At 33.6% G+C, this 18,375-nt stretch overlaps 1 protein-coding gene across 1 annotated transcript; it reads right to left on the bottom strand.

Moving 5' to 3' along the window:
• Positions 1-772: 772 nt before the first annotated feature.
• Positions 773-16,939, bottom strand: zbtb8os (zinc finger and BTB domain containing 8 opposite strand). Its single transcript, XM_048204552.1, has 7 exons — positions 16,743-16,939; positions 15,885-15,909; positions 15,441-15,562; positions 11,057-11,139; positions 10,917-10,969; positions 2,437-2,473; positions 773-1,055 (listed from the first exon to the last, which is right to left on the bottom strand). The coding sequence occupies exons 1-7, from the start codon at positions 16,822-16,824 to the stop codon at positions 969-971; spliced, it is 489 nt and encodes a 162-aa protein (XP_048060509.1). The 5' UTR covers positions 16,825-16,939; the 3' UTR covers positions 773-968.
• Between the last annotated feature and the right edge of the window lie 1,436 nt (positions 16,940-18,375).

Below are 18,375 nucleotides of genomic sequence, written 5' to 3'. Positions count from 1 at the left end.
AGTCATTAAATTACGAGAAAAAACTCGTTAAATTTCGAGAAAAATGTCGAGATAAAATGTTGAGAATAAACTTGTTAAATTACGAGAAAAAAGTCGAGATAAAATGTTGAGAATAAACTCGTTAAATTACAAGAAAAAAACTCGTTAAATTTTGAGAAAAAAGTCGAGATAAAATGTTGAGAATAAAGTCATTAAATTACGAGAAAAAACTGGTTAAATTTCGAGAAAAATGTCGAGATAAAATGTTGAGAATAAACTTGTTAAATTACGAGAAAAAACTCGTTAAATTTCGAGAAAAATGTCGAGATAAAATGTTGAGAATAAACTTGTTAAATTACGAGAAAAAAACTCGTTAAATTTTGAGAAAAAAGTCGAGATAAAATGTTGAGAATAAAGTCATTAAATTACGAGAAAAAACTCGTTAAATTACGAGAACAAATTCGTTAAATTACGAATTTCTCATAATTTAACGACTTTTTTCTCCTATTTAATGACTTTATTCTCATAATTTAATGAGTTTATTCTCAACATTTTATTTCGACTTTTTTCTCGAAATTTAACAACTTTAATCTCGAGATGGTTTTAATTTTTTATTATTGCTTGGCCCTAATCCTCTTCCATAGTAATGAGACTGATGAGCTGTATTTTATTTTTTATAAACTTTAGAACAAAAAGAAGCTTTATTGTGCAGATCCTTGACCAAATATGTGTAATGTTTAAGTAAAAAAAAATAAAAATAAACAGTATTTTGGGTCAATAATAATAGTATTTCTTTTGAGTGTTTCTAGATCACAAAATGAAAGTATTTTTAATATCATTATTAATCATGAAAATCAGTCAAAAATATATAGCATTTCAGCCATGTCATCCACAGTTTACAGAAATGACACCTCTCACATGTCCATTCCAACTAGAAGTATCTTTTAAAATCATGTCTGTTAAAAAGAGGTGTTTAATCAGTTGTGAATTTAAATATCGATGATGACGAAGATCTCTGGCTTTTCTGTATCATGTACTTGCATAGCAGAGTAGGTAATTGCTTTCACTTCTGTACCCTGCAAAACAAGAGAATAAAAGCATTTAAGTCGTTGGAGTCGGATTCCCATTTAAATGAAAGTGTAATTTATTGACGCCCAGGAATTAGAATGTAACCGGATCAGACATAACAGTGGTTGGCTCAAACAATGACATGAATGTGTTTGCTTAAACATTCACTGTTTCTTTAGGCTTGCTGGGTTTAGTCAAAATTAGAGAATCTGCTCAAACGAATTAATGTACATGTTTAAAAACAAAGAGTTTCAGAAAATAAATAATGTAGAACACCTGGAAAAACATGCAGGATCTCGTGGTTGGAACAGTTAGAAAGACTCTATTCAGACTGGCTACAAAGAGCTCTGTAAAAATTTCATGAGAAACCTCTGTACTTGAACTATATTCAAAAATAGAAACAGTGGTCATGTGTATAATGTCAGACATCACGTTATTAATCTGGATGCATAGTATAATTTTAAGATTACTTTAAATGTGCTGCTGCATAGGAAAGATTATAAAAGGGATGTTTCAAAGACACACAATAGTACAAATGAGTGTACAATAGTACAGTGAAACAAACATAACAGTATTTAAGTAACATATAACACAGACAGTAGTCATTAATAGTCATGCTTGTATAGCTCCAATCTACTCCAATATCTGCAGATTTCTATAAAACTGTGTGACGAATTTACGCTTCAATAGCAGGAATTAAATCTGACCATAACTGCATCATAAATTTAGCTTAAATCTTGCAAAACAAAACAAAAAGGTATTTTTCAGACTGGTTCAGCTAATGCACGTGCACTACAAACAGACTACTGTATAGATTCCATATTGAGTAGTATGATTTCTCCCATTATTTTTATATGATTAGACTGACTCACATTATTTTGTCAATTTCTGTAATCTGATTCAGTGCTGTAGAAATGCAAGAAATAAAAAAAAAAACATTCCAATCATGCATTGTGGTCATGGTGACTAAAACATGTTTAGGCATTTAAATATTTGACACACATTTAAGTGAATTTGTGGTCATTTTAATGTTATTTTTTCCCAACTTGAACTTTGAATTGTGTTTTTAAGGCACTATAATGCCAAAACCCCCATGACTCTGCTATGACTTGAGAGAAAGTTGGTATTTGTCATTCCAACTTCCCGAGTTATAGCTGCTGGAATGAAAGTGTTGCGTTATAATCATGGTGAACATAAATAAACCATTAACTCCCTTGTCAGATTTGTTTTTATAGGGATGGCAAAGAAAAAGTGTAAGAACAACATGAGCTACTGTTTAAACGTAGTTGTGGTTGGGATGAGAGTTGAGACTGAATGCTAAATAAACCACAGATGTGTTGTCATTTTTTACAGACCATAGCTGTGGTAACAGACAGACGGAAAACATACCTGTGGGTGCTTATTTATGTTGAATTCTTCACCCCATCTACAAATAAAAAAGGGAGAAAGAATGAAACACAGGAAGCAGTTACACATCTTCATTCTGAATTATTTAAAAACTAGAGGGAACCAAGGCTTTTAAATGCCAATTTATTCAGCCAAAATGATTCACACTTGTATTTCTCATAAGGCATACTCTGAAATCCCCAATTCCAGATACTGGCAGTGAAAGTCACTGCTGGAAAAGTCAGATATGGGGCCTCTTTCCGGGCAAGAGGAAATCAAACAGTGAAAGTTTATTATTTAATGTTTTGTTAAACAGGTCAACTACAGTCACAATTCCTATTTAACTCCCCAGCACTGACTCGGTTATTTATTTATTTTTTTCTTTGAAAGAACAGAACTGAAAGTTGAACATAGATGTAAAGATAGTTGTTTCATTTTAGTCATTTCTCAGGCCCTATATTTTTGCTGCATTCTTTGGAATTTGTAAAGCATTAATAACAACTGATTGCATATGATTTTATCCAATATAAAACAGAATGTTTCTTTATATAAAGTTGGATATATATAAGTATGTCCAACTTTACCCGCATAAATTCAGTACACTCATTAAAAGCAATATACAGTAGTGACCAAAATTGATGTCCAGAGGGGACCCTAATGACCCTACAAGTTCAATTAAACCATCAAAGTATGATTTTTAAATATTTTAAATATGAGTGAAGTACAAAACACTCACTTGGTTAAGATATTTATCAGACAAAATTATTTGGCAAAAAAGACAGGCAAAACTACAGCTACACATGCACAGAAAAACAAAAAACATATACTGTGAAAAACATAAACATACACTGACTACAACATAATTATGTTATTAATATTTTGTTGGTTCTCTTATTTTTGCATGTGTTCATAATTTCTCTATAACAGCCTGGCCCAAATACACAAATACAACAACCGACTTAAAGCACAATTAGCAATATGTTTACAAAATTTTAATAATATTCATGAAGATGTGAATTTTCCTAGGCCAGACATCACTTTTGGCCACTTCCTTATCAAATCTCAACTTCTTGATTGCTTGTGAACTAAACCAGATCTTAAATGCTTAATGTGACTTAAAGGCATGAAGATATTAAGAAATTATAAACATTGACATTATGATTTAAAGCTCTTTGAAACGATGTGTATTGTGAAAAGCACTGTATAAATACATTCAGCTTGACAACACCAAATTATCCGTGTTTGATGGCTGTTAGTGTCAGTATTTTTTCCCCACGGGACATATTTGGCTAGCCTGGTAATACCAGACTCTGCTACTTCACTTTGCTTCGTAGACAGAGTCTGGAATGGCATAATAGAGAAGTGTTTTCTCTCTCGCTAGGGGACGCTTGTCTGAAGTTTAAAATCATTGGTTACCCGTAAGCCAATCAGATACGTTTAGTTATGACGTATGTTATCCGCCTGTACAGCCGCATCGAAGCACAGACATCATGCATCGAACTCAAATCTATGATTGAACTTCCACTGTAAACCTGTTGTAAACACATGATGATGTGAGCGAAATACCGGAGTGAACATGGCTGTAAACGACTTTTGCAGATTATGCGAAGTTAATGCATCCCGAAGTTTGCATCCCGTGTCTCGTTTCCCATTTCCGCGGTTTTCGATTTCTCTAACCTACAATGTAAAACTCGGCGCTTAGCATCTATGTCACGGCTCTCAGCCCGCCCTCTGTTCGTTGATTGGCCCGGCTGTTTCCAGACCGGTGGCAAACACAAAGCTCTGACGCTGTATCAGACTGAGTACAGAAGCGAAATGAAATTGAGCGGAAGTAGGAAGTCTGACGTAGTCAGGCTAATATTTGGCCGCATTTACACTGCAAGTCTTAATGCACAGATCTATGGAAGGCCGTTTCAGCATAAAAACGTTCCAGCGTTACTCGTCGTAATTATATTTTTACTAGTAACAATTAAATTAAAGAGCTCTATAATTTAATTTGTACTAGTAACAATTACAATTACAGAGCTCTATAATTCAATTTTTACTAGTAACAATTATAATTGTAGAGCTCTCTAATTCGGTTTTTACTAGTCACAATAACAATTATAGAGCTCTACAATTAAATTTTTACTAGTAACAATTACAATTACAGAGCTCTATAATTCAATTTTTACTAGTAACAATTATGATTATAGAGCTCTCTAATTCAATTGTTACTAGTAACAATTCCAATTAGAGAGCTCTACAATTCATTTATTACTAGTCATATGTCTCCATTGACTTCCATTTATTTTTAATTATAGAGCTCTGTAATTCAATTGTTACTAGTAACAATTGGGATTATAGAGCTCTCTAATTGAATTCTTACTAGTAACAATTACAACTATAGAGCTCTCTAATTCAATTTTTACTAGTAACAATTACAATTATAGAGCTCTCTAATTGAATTCTTACTAGTAACAATTACAATTATAGAGCTCTCTAATTGAATTCTTACTAGTAACAATTGAATTACAGAGCTCTCTAATTGATTTATTACTAGTAAAAATACACATTAAAGATATGTGTAATTGCAGAGCTCTATAATTGAATTACAGAGCTCTCTAATTCAATTGTTACTAGTAACAATTGAATTAGAGAGCTCTCTAATCGTAATTGTTACTAGTAACAATTGAATTACAGAGCTCTCTAATCACAATTGTTACTAGTAACAATTGAATAAGAGAGCTCTGTAATTGAATTATAGAGCTCTATAATCAAATTGTTACTAGTAAGAATTCAATTGTAGAGCTCCCTAATTGCAATTCTTACTAGTAATAATTAAATTATAGAGCTCTCTAATTCAATTGTTACTAGTAACAATTTGATTATAGAGCTCTCTAATTGAATTACAGAGCTCTCTAATTGAATTGTTACTAGTAAGAATTAAGTTACAGAGCTCCATAATTCAGTTCTTACTAGTAACAATTAGAATTAGAGAGCTCTGTAATTGCAATCTTACTAGTACAAATTGAATTACAGAGCTCTACAATAGCAATTCTTACTAGTAACAATTGCATTACAGAGCTCTGTATTCGGCGACATATCATTATGCTAATCGTGCCTTATGCATATTCAACTGGGGTCAGTGGCGTAACTTTGTTTTACAAAGTGGGTGGGACAAGAATGTGTATATGGGGGGGGGGGTATGTTGTATTATTATTACAATAATAATAATAATAATAATAATAATAATAATAATAATAATAATATGATATTAAAATTATAAATGTGTTCAAATATGATAGTTTTCCTACATCTGCTATAATACAATGTCGTTAGTCTCGAGAGCATGTACATTAGTTAATAAATACGACGATCCGCCATTGATACTTGAATGTCCTGATGGACTAGTGGCAGTTTCTCCGTTTAGGGTGCAAAAGGTTCCCGGTTCTAATCCAACCATTTGTAATTTTTTTTTCTCTCATTAAAACCAAAGATTTTCATCAGTGATTGTATATCAAGAGCAGGGACACGTTTATATGTATTTTATTTTTTGTGATTTCAACGTATCGAATAGAGAGTCTCCGCAACAGCGATAGATTGAAGTGCTAATCCGTGTGCATGAGCGCTGTGAACCCTGTTGCACGCGCCTCTGATAACAGTGACAACGAGCACTCAACAACATAATTTCAAAAACAACACATTCCAGCGCCAAATCGCCTATTATTAACACAAATTGATAATCAACTAGAGGTGTTTATTTTGTATTAGATATCCGCGATAATCATTCTATTATTGCATAACAATACTAAACACTGTAAATATTTAAAATGAATTTATACTCCTTAATATCAAGTTTGTCAAAACACTTTGGGTGGCTTAGGGCATTTCACCCTATATTATGTCCAGTGACATGGAGTGTTCTTGGCTCTTAGCTTTACCAATATACAAAGGTGAATGAATATAACGACTAAATATAGGCTTTCATCTCAGGCATCATCTTAATTTTGCTTTAATGTGAACATGATTAATATGTTACCTAAGTCTGTAAAATATTTCAGGATACTTTAGAACCACGCTACAGGGCTTTTATTTTGAAACTCACTTTTGTAGGCGGGAAATCTGCAATCTGTTTTGCATCTCATGAATAGGAGTTTTTACTAGTAATAATACAATTATAGAGCTCTGTAATTAGAATTGTTACTAGTAAGAATTGAATTAAAGAGCTCTCTAATTCAGTTTTTACTAGTAACAATTACAATTAGAGAGCTCTATAATTCAGTTTTTACTAGTAACAATTGAATTAGAGAGCTCTCTAGTGGAATTGTAGAGCTCTGCAATTGGATTATTACTAGTAACAATTGAATTACAGAGCTCTGCAATTGAATTCTTACTAGTAATAAATGAATTGTAGAGCTCTCTAATTGGAATTGTTACTAGTAAAAACTGAATTATAGAGCTCTACAATTCAGTTGTTACTAGTAAGAATATAATTGCAGAGCTCTATAATTCAATTAGAGAGCTCTACAATCATAATTGTTACTAGTAAAAATTGAATTATAGAGCTCTATAATTGTAATTGTTACTAGTACAAATTAAATTATAGAGCTCTTTAATTTAATTGTTACTAGTAAAAATATAATTACGACGAGTAACGCTGGAACGTTTTTATGCTGAAACGGCCTTCCATACAGATCCGATCTTTTGACCATATCCGATTTTTTTGGACGACGTGCTTACATTTCTTTTAAAAGTGACCTGTATCGGATGTGTCCTTTTTACACTGCACTTGGCGAAACGTACCAAAAATAGCCTATTTGACATCACAAATCAATTTCAATGGTACATTGAGCTTAATTTATTGACATGAATTCATATAGAAACCCTTTTAATGCAATAGTTACATCTCTGCATAAAAATAATACAAATTCTTCACGACAGTATACGTACGCAGCTCTGCTGGAAGCGTGTGAGTTGAAGAATACTCGGGTACGGGTAGATATTCACAGCTTCTTGGGCTCGAATCCGCCATCCTATACTAGTTTTTTTTTTTTTTTTTTTGTCATTAAAACAAATGCATTCATCAGTGATTGTATATCAAGGGCAGTTGCAAGTTTGTGTGCTTTTTATTTTGTGGTTTCAATGGAACGAATGGGGACTGAAGCGCGCGTCTGTGCACGAGCCGTCGTCACTGACAACAGTGACAACGAGCACTCAGTGTGATTTGAAGAGCAACACATTTCAACGTCAGATCGCCTTTTATTTAACACAAACAAATTAAATTAATAATCTGCCAGTCAACTAGAGATGTTCCGTTTGTTATAGGTATGTCTGTACCGCGAAATGTTAAAAAACCCTCACTTTTCAATGACGCAGTAGTCGCATTTACAGGGGAATATCCGATCTGTCCGCTTACACTGCAGGCGCAAACGCACGTATCCGATTTATATCTGATTTATAACCACATATGAATGAGGCCTGAAACCGATCTGTGAAAATCGGAATCCATGCTTTTTTTCCTGCTTACACGGTCGTGACTCATATCCGATCTGTGCCACATGGGAGGAAAAAAATCGGAATTGGGTCACTTGAACCGTGCAGTGCAAATGGGGCCTTTGAGACAGATGTGGTTTAGGCAATCTCTAACTCAGAAAAAGAGCATACACATCAGAGAGAGACTGTCATCTGATGAAATTATTTCAACATGGTTTCCAGTGAAAATGATTCAACTCATTTTCAGATTGAATCAATAAAGAATTTTATAAAGAAGCTTAGTAAAGTCTAACACTGACTAATCAAGTGTTGCGAATTAAGGACTACAAAAGGACTTTCTAAAAAGACACTGAAACATTGTAATATTTCAATTTGTTTTTAAAAATAGCTTTGCATTGTGCAAAATTATCACAAATTAGTATTGATACTGTGGAATCTTTTTCTATTGATACATGTCTCCTCGTTTACAATTGGAGCAACGATGTGTCATGAGTTCATCGACGGCTCCAACAACTCCAGGAAAGCCCACAGTCAACATAAAAGAGGCTTGCTTTTGCCGCATGGATTGATGGTCAGTTGGAAAGTCAATGAACTGCCATAGAGTAGTGGCCAAATGTGATGTCCAGCCATAGGAAAATTGGCCGACATCTTAATTCAAATATTTTTAAAAATGCGTTAAAAGATGTAAGCATACCACGTATCATGTGTGATAATGAAATGAAATTTTAAATTATTTTTGGCCAGGCTGTCATACAAAGAAATTATGAACACATGCAAAAAAAAAAAGTGGACTCATGAAATATTAAAAACTGATTATGTTGTAGTCAGTGTGCTTTTTTTGAGCTTTTTTGTTTTTCTGAAACCTGTAGCTGTAGTTTTCCTTTTTTTTGCCAAAGATTTTGTCAGATAAATACACTGTAAAATGTAATTAGTTGAATTTACTTAGAAAGTTTAAAGGATTAGTCCACTTTTAAATACACTTTTCCTGATAAATTTCCTCACCCCCATGTCATCCAAGATATTCATGTCTTTCTTTCGTCAGTCGAAAAGAAATGAAGGTTTTTGAGAAAAAAACATTCCAGGATTATTCTCCTTAAAGTGGATTTCAATGGCTACCAACAGATTGAAGGTCAAAATTACAGTTTCAGTGCAGCTTCAAGGGCTTTAAATGATACCAGATGAGTAATAAGGGTCTTATCTAGCGAATCGATCGGTCATTTTCGAAAAAAATACAACCGTTTATGCTTTATAAACAAAATATTGTTGTACTTTCCGCTTCCGCATTCTTCATAACGCTTACACCGAATGTCCTACGCCTTCCCTATTCAAGTTACGGAAAAAAACGAAACTGGCGCCGCGTTCGTTCCGTATGTAGAATAGGGAAGGCGTAGAACATTCAGCGTAAGCGTTATGAAGAATGCGGAAGCGGAAAATACGTTCAAGGCGATATTTTGTTTATAAAGCATAAATGGTTGTATTTTTTTCGAAAATGACCGATCGATTCGCTAGATAAGACCCTTATTACTCATCTGGTATCGTTTAAAGCCCTTGAAGCTGCACTGAAACTGTAATTTTGACCTCCTATCTGTTGGTAGCCATTGAAATCCACTGTAAGGAGAATAATCCTGGAATGTTTTCCTCAAAAACCTTCATTTCTTTTTCGACTGACGAAAGAAAGACATGAACATCTTGGATGACATGGGGGTGAGTAAATTTATCAGGAAAAGTGTATTTAAAAGTGGACTAATCCTTTAATTAAACTGTTCGGCTTACATAGAAAACCTAAGGAAACCGATTGCCTTAAATTTAGCAAGTAAGTTAACTCATCATTTTGAATTGATAAAACTAACTACCACATAGAGTAAAGTGTACTTAGAAATCTTGAGGATTGGTAATTCAGTTTTACAAATTGAGTACTTAGTTCAGTCAACTTAAAGATTTAAGTACACTGAACTTAGTTAAAATCGTTTCTTAAAAATCTTGTTCACATTATGTAGAAACTGCCTTAAATTTCTCAAGCATGTTTTAATTAAAGTTGCAACAATGGACCATACATTTATTTGTATTTATTAAACTGGAGATACTGTTCAAATACTTTTAATATGAAACTTAGCCAAACTAAAAAAAAAAAAATTGCTTAAAGTATTTGATGAACATTACTGGAATACAGTTACTGCCTTTTAATAAACCAACACATTGGTTTATAACATAACATATTAACAACTCTTTTAGGTGTTCTTCTGGATTGAAACACAGGCTCTACTCTTCAGCACAATGGTGACCCACAAAACTCAACAGCAGAGGAGGGTTAAACAACAAAAACATCATTACCAGTTTCACTTATTATTAACCAGATTATTTTCATACATGGACAAAAGGTCTTATTGAGAATTAACAGGTGTATATGGATGATTTATTGAAAATAATAAAGTCACCATCATTGTGGATAGTGTTTGCTTTGGTCAGGCTCTTGACCTTTACTTTTAACGTTAGGGTTTCTCTGGCTGCCGTAACTCAATGTTTGTAAAACACAGCTGTTATGGTAAAAAGCCAAAGGAAATACTGGGAATTACCTACTGGATTTTTACTGAAGATATCATCATCAAATATCCACAGATTTCATCCTAAGGTTTATACTTGATCAAAAGTGTGGTTTGTCATTCAAAACAAATAAATATTGTTTTATAATCAATGAAACTATATCAAGTCATATATTTTTAAAATCATATTAGGTAAAAACACATTTTGAACTACTTCTATGTCTAGACATACAGACACATCAAGAATCAGCGTGTAAATTACACCATTCTTGACACACTTAAGACTAAAATTTCACTCTGAGTGGGCCCAGATCTTCCTGTCTGGCTATGTATACCCGACTCGACTTAAACAAGTTCATTCGGTTCAAGACACAAATGGTTAGTGTTCTGCTGAATGTTTCTGCTGAAAAGGAGGCACTCAGCATTCCTGGTGCAGGGTTTCATTTTTAGAACAGAGTCAGAACTCACCCTATAGAGCGGATTCTGTACCGTATTCGGTCAATGTGTAGCACTTTGACTTCCTGTAGTGCAAGAAAAGGGCAAGATTGTTGGAAAATGGAGAAAATTAAGCTTCTGGGAAATCAGACATCAGTGTGTGCATGTCTTACCCTTGGGACGAAGAAGATATCAGCACTAAATTTAAAGAGCCAGTCATCCAAAAAATGGAAAAGAAGTGACTCCATATCTTCTCCTGAAACAAAACAAAGATCGAGTAACCACTTGACAGGTTTTATTTTACTTTGAATAGAGAGAGAGAGAGAAATAAGAAAAGCATAGAAAAACAAAAAGGTGTTTCTCACGTCACAAACTGCCGGCAGGCTTTGGCATATCATTAACTGACCACGCAAGGGAGTCTAAAAGAAGGTTTTCCCGGTTTATTTTTCTGTTGATATGAAAAATTGGCTAGATTTTGCAATATGGCGGGTGTATAATGCATACGATGTTATGATGAACTATATGTCTTTCTCCACTGACGTTCTGAGATGTTCAACGCATTTCTAAGGATACTGATTGTTAGAAGGCAGCTGTCTGACTTGTGTATGTGAACATGGTTGCTAATGCTAATCATATTACCGTTATGTGTCCGACCTTGTAAAAAGCGATACCATTGTGCAGCGTTTACCTCAGTAAGTTGACTGAGTGGCTCGTGTCTGAGCTCGTGCGAGTGAGTGGAGGCGGGGCTAATTATCATATTCATAGTTCTGTGTATATTAAATGAGGCAAGGGTGTAGAGTTACATTCAAGCTAAAAAAAAAAAAAAAGATCTCAGTGTAATGTTTTTTTACTGTTTAATACATTTTTTTAGTGGTCTTGCAAAGTAACAAATAAGCAATTTGCATAAAAAAAAACTAAAAATAGCATTTTCTTTCAGTTTAACGCCCTTTTGTCCTGTTTAATAGCGAAAATAACTTGTTTTCATTGTTTTTCTGCACAAAAGTCAGAATAATTAAGCACTATAAATGTGGAATTTGTCTCATTAAAGGTGCTAAAGAGGATATTTTGTTTTATACATTTTTGCAATATTACTTGAAACTGTCTTTACTAACTGATAAAAGACTATTTATTAGGTGCACTGAAAGGAATAATATTAATATACATCATCTGTGCAGGAGGTAGGGCCTTAAAAACATCAGCCAATCGTTTACGCGATCATTGCGTAAACGATTGGCCCTCTGGCTTGTCAATCACTGTCGTGACGTTCCTTGTGAGAGACGAGCGCGGCTGCGCGCTCCAGTAACTTTCCACACTCCACAGGCGCTGCATGCAATGTTTTTGTCAGGAGACAGGAGTAACAACTGCAGATTATGAGTTACCTGCGGTGAGTCCGACATAATGTATCCACTAACACGACACAGCGAATGCCGGTGGTAAACACTCGTGTTCCAGTACTCGTGCACGAATTTTGGGAGGCGTTCCTTTGAAATGAGCCGTGAAGGAGGGGGTTGTTCTTACGCATGCGCTCATTTCAAAAACTCAGTAACAGTCTTTGGATTCTCAGTCGACGAAAAAATCCTCTCTATCACCTTTAAATGTTTTGGTCATCTGAAGTCATGAAATAGCTTTAAATGTCAGTTTTAATTTCTGCCTTTGCACTCTTTGAAAACCACTTGACTAGACTATTTAATATTGTCCTCAGCAGTAAACAATGGTTTAATTATGCTATATATCAATATACATCTTTTAAGTTATTCATCAACATTTATCTTTAGAAATATTAAATTATTTGAATGACTTCTTCAACTTATGAAAAATAATTTATTTTCCTTTTCATCTTCAACCACTAAAAATAATTTTGAATATTGTCTGTACCTCTCACTGAGAGAAAAGTACAACTTATCAGTATGTTTTGAGAAACTTTCCTCTGGAGTCTGGGCCAACTTCAACCTTGACTCATGTACATCTGTGTATGTGCGCTAGTGTTCTGTGTGTAGGTCCTGTATTAGTATCAATGGACAATTGGTACGCTTGTGTTGAGACCTGCAGACGCCGTTTCATGACTTAACAGGACATCCTGTGTCTAAGTTCAGGGTATGAGTGTAAACATTGTGATGGATGGAGATATGCTTCTGACTATCTGTCCATGTGTGGAAGATTACTAATTTTGTCTATTTTTCTTAGTGGACTCTGTTGGCCAGGTCGTCATTGTAAATGAGAACTGCTTCTCAATTGACTTACCTGGTTAAAAAAAGGTTAATAATTAATAGTTAGAGTATAATTGTTGTGGAAATGTGAATGTACGCAGAGCGGCCTATGAACTTCTTGTGAGACTTGAAGCTGGCTTCTGCTGATGAAACTGCAAACTATTCTTCAGTAAAATTCTCTTTATTATTTTTTTTTTTTAAACTCTGACTCTGGGTCTTCGTTTATCATATCTGGTCTTTTGGGTCTTTAACTGTAAAATTCCCCTATGGCTGACAGAATCTAATTTTATTTCTGTAATTATATTATTTCTGGACTGTTCAGTCAACACTTCACCTTCAAAATTTCAAAGCTATAAAAGAGCGTTTACCAGTAGAACAAACTTTTCTTGGATTCTGAATTAATCACGAAATTCCAGTAAATGCCTCACCTCATTGTAGGGCAGGGTGTTGCCATGCACCTCTTGATACGATACACGTCATTATAAGTATTAATATTTCTCTAAATCATGAGTGACTCACGACTGAAACATGCCAAATCAGAAGGAGATTTATGTTCAAAACGGCACGCCTGATTAAAAAAAAAAAAAAAAAAAAGATGGAAGATGGATTCTTTCCAAACCAGTAACATTTTTCCTCTGGCTCAGTGGGTCTACAATGGCATGTTGATACAGCTTGTCTCTCTAGTCTTTGAGAACACACAAACATACACTGGACTTCCCATGTATGTAGTGATTATTTTACTGTACAATCTGTTTATTATGTCCCTCTACAACAACAGATGACAGATTTTGTATGAATCATCCTTGTGGGACAGAACTTTTTTTACTTTTTATTATTTTGACCCCTAGAATTCCATTAGACAATTTAATCATCCCCATCTTATTTGTGTCTGGAGGTTCATCCTGTTTGTGCTTCCTACTATCACAGAAGCATGATCTAAAGAGACAGATTACTCAAAACAGACCCTTTTGTCATCATTAATTCACTAATTCCTACTTTCCACATTAATTCACTCCTACCAGATAAAAGTTTGGAATAATTATGATTTTGTAATGTTTTTGAAAGAAGTCTCTTATGCTCACCAAGGCTGCATTTTTTATTTTAATCAAAAACTGTTTTCTATTGTATTGTAATATATTTTAAAATGTAATTTATTTCTGTGATACAAAGCTGAATTTTCATCGGCATCATTACTCCAGTCTTCAGTGTCACATGATCCTTCAGAAATCATTCTAATATGCTGATTTGGTAGTCAAGAAACTTTTCTTATTATCATCGATGTTGAAAACAGTTGTGCTGCTTAATATTTTTTATATGCTTAATATAAACCGTGATACACTATCATTCAAAACTTTGTAGTGCGTACGATTTTTAAATGAAGAAAATTTTAAATTAGAAATTAACACATTCAGCAAGGACACATTTAGATGATTCAAGTGACAGTAAAGACATTTATAATGTTACAAAAGATTCTGTTTCAAATAAACGCTGTTCTTTTGAAATTTAGATTCATCAAAGAATCCTGAAAAAAAGTACCATGAATTCCACAAAAATATTAAGCCACAAAAATTATTTAACAACACTGATAATAATAAGCACCATTGTAAATAATTGAGAACTAATAATAATTGAGCAGCAAATCTGCATATTAGAATGATTTCTAACACCTGAGGTAGAGCAAGGTGCTGACAATGCCAAGGTCATGGGTTCAATTCCTAGGGAATATAAGAACTGATCAGATGTGTATCTTAATTGCAATGTAAGTAGCTTTGGATAAAAGCAATCTATATGTGAAAAAAGCCTAAATTTAATCTGTTAAAAATATATAAAGCAATAGTGCCACTTCAGAAAATTTGGACTAAACCGCTCAATTTATGTGAATTAGTTTTACGATCTCTTTATGAACTTTTTGAAGCATCAAAGTGGTAGTTGCGTAGCTGTCAATGGAGGGACAGAAAGCTCTCAGAATTTATAAAAAATATCTTAATTTGTGCTCCAAATATGAATGAAATTCTTATGGGTTTGGAACAACATGAGAGTGAGTAATTAATGACAGAATTTTAATTTTTGGGTGGACTAATGCTTTAAGTATTCCAAACCTTGACTGGTGTAAAGCACCATAAACAGAGCCTTTCTTCACTGATAAAATTCCCAGTGTTGTAACTCTCAAATCTAACACACAAAAACCACTGGCATTTGTTGTAAATCCTATTTATACAAGCTCAAATGAGATTTGAGATAAAGGTTTAGTTTCCCATTTCCATTTTTAGTGTTATTTATTTAAGGTTTAATATAGTGGAATCTTAATTCTAGGTGGTTTGAAAAGAACAGGCTGAATATTGTGTCCCACCTTCTGATTCTACCTCTAGAGTGTCAATGGGTTCCACAGTTTCTGTATCCGTCATGTAGCCAAACATTCCCATTGCACACTGCTCAAAAGCCTCTTCTAGAGAATCGCCCCACGAATGAATCCTACAGTAAAAAAAAAAAGAAAAAGAGAAAATGGCTTATATGCTGTGAGAATGCCACTATGTACATATTTACAAACAATCTTTTAACCTTCCCTGCATATATAACTGGTTATCTAAACATACATTCTTACTCTTGCTGCAAACTTACGTCACTGAGCCAATGTTGAACAACCCATCACATTAATAGCAATGCAGAAATGATGCACTTTTCCTATAAAACCACTATGTTTTTCTTCCTTTGTTTACAATGAGAAGAGCTTCTGACATTTCCAGCTGTCTTTGCAATATTTATAAACTGTAACAGTACACAGGCAAATACTTACTGGACATCTGCAGTGTGATCAAGATCTGAAAGAGAAGATCAAATATTGTTTTGATGATGACATGATTTTCATTCACACTCAAACCTAAAACCTACTCTCTTAAAAATAAAGGTTCTAATAGAAGTTGTTTGGAAGAATATGGTTAATCATACAGTTGATGGGCCCCATTGATTTCCATAGTATGGGGGGGGGGGGTGTTTTTGGATGAACTGTCCCTTTAAGATTGAGGTATTAGGACATTATACATAATACTATAGCAACTGCCTCGAGAGTACACTCACAGAACACAGATTCTTATAGCCTATAGACCCTTAACATTTAAAGATGTATTATTTGTAGATTAAATGTAATAGATAAACTTTTACGAAGACATTTGTTTTCATACATGTTTGGGCAGTTTTCGTTGCGTTACACCGTTCTGACCTGCAGAGGTCGCCAGCGCTCAGTGCGCTTCGGAATCGAAACAGTCAATCATTTTATGAAGAAATTGATTTTCGTTTCTTCCATCAAGTACTTCACACACGTTTTACCATTACTAATATTAAAATGATGCGTATGTAGTGAAAATAATCATTTGCTATCATTACGTACATTGTGCGTGCTGACGTAAAACCTCTTGGCGAGTCAAGTCACGTGACCTAACTAATTTTCCTGAACCTGTATTTCTACATTCGCCTGTTAATATAGTGTGTTTCTGTAATGTTGCCGTCAAGTATCGTACATACATTTACTTATATACGACTCTTATGTATGAATGACATTATTTTCAGGACATTAACATTACGTTTAAGTACGTTTTGTTTGTGTTCGTCACTGGATGACACATGCGGAATAGACAGTGAAGTTGATTTCACTTACACTCGTATTTCCTGGTGATTGGAGGGTATTTTGATCTTATTGCTTTTTGCGCCTCCGTGAGATCAAGTTCGCGTTCATTCATTGTTCTGATCTAAGTGATTTTATTCCTCTGTAGGGGTTATTTCCGTGTAAACATACTAGACGTGTGAAGACAGAAACAGTGAACTATCTATGTTATCTCACATGAGTCATGCATTCATTTTCAAAATAAAAGTCCCATCCGTACTGCAAAAAAATTAAATATATTGTTATAAAACTATTATATTTGCAACCGTATCATAAGTGTCATCACCTTTTAAATGTATAATATTTCATATTACAATCAAATTCAAAGGTTGTCAAGTCACCTTTATTTATATAGCGCTTTTTCCACTTTGATGTTCCAGTAGGCTAATTTCTTGGTTATGCGAAGTGTTAACCTTATTTAAAAACAGTTTTCCTGTTGACATGCATTGCACAAGATATGCCAGATACAGCCATTTATCAAGTTATCTGCAGTCATACATCAGTGATAAAAATTAAACCAAACTATGACCCTGAACTCGTGAACTCAGAGACTCTGCTGTGTAAATCACGCCAGGAATGCGAAGAAGCAGCGCATTTCCTCAGTGAAGTCAAAAAAGATGGACACTCGCAGGAGTTTGGGAGTTACCTTGAAAAATAAAGTATGAAATACGAGATGAAAAAGATGCATGAAGGAAACAATTATAGCGTCGATTCCCCGTGTTTAATGAAATTAATAGATGCAACCACGCTCTTCACATACAGGAGGATGAGTGCAAAGTAATGTAAATCAAACATGCTTTTTCTCTAGAATTGTCTTCTCTCCTGGATTTAATGTTGCTAGAAGCTATCAACCATCAAACTTACATAACTGACTGTTAAAATAACACCTATAAATTGTAAATAAATTAAGTATCTTTTTATATAATAACTCCATGTACAAATTATATCATTTTCAAACTTAGCCTACTTTAGTCAGCCAGCTCTCTAGATATTTTTATTACCTATTTAATATATATATATTAAGCTTATTGTAGCCTAAATAGATGGTTATTTTATTACTGTATTTAGCGAACCACTACTGATCATCAAATAGGACTATATCAGCAGGAGAGTAATCAAAATGGCTCGGGGAATTTTTGACTCTGTATAATCTGTATAATTTATTAGAATAGAGATCACGGTTTTTCCACGATTCGAAAAGCAAATTACACAATCAAACACAATTATGTAGGGCTAATTTACTTTAATTTACTTGTTCTGACAAAATGTTTTATTTAATGTTCAAAATTAATTTCTAAATGTCTAAACTGTTATAGATGAGTCTAATATTTTATTATTATTATTAATTTAAAGAATTCATCATGTAAAAAAAAAAATGAAATTAATGAATGAAATACATTTTAACAGTCACTGGTCGCCACCTACTGGCATAACAATATAACAGCATCTGTATAAAGTTTACTTTCACATAAAAATACAGATTAAAATTATATATATATATATATATATATATATATATATATATATATATATATATATATATATATATATATATATATATACATATATATATATACATATATATATATATATATATATATATATATATATATATATATATATATGC

This window comes from Megalobrama amblycephala, linkage group LG10 (assembly GCF_018812025.1).
Source record: "Megalobrama amblycephala isolate DHTTF-2021 linkage group LG10, ASM1881202v1, whole genome shotgun sequence".
Classification (NCBI taxonomy): domain Eukaryota; kingdom Metazoa; phylum Chordata; class Actinopteri; order Cypriniformes; family Xenocyprididae; genus Megalobrama; species Megalobrama amblycephala.
Note: the sequence above shows the minus strand (reverse complement) of the source record. Positions and strands in the feature narration are given on the sequence as shown.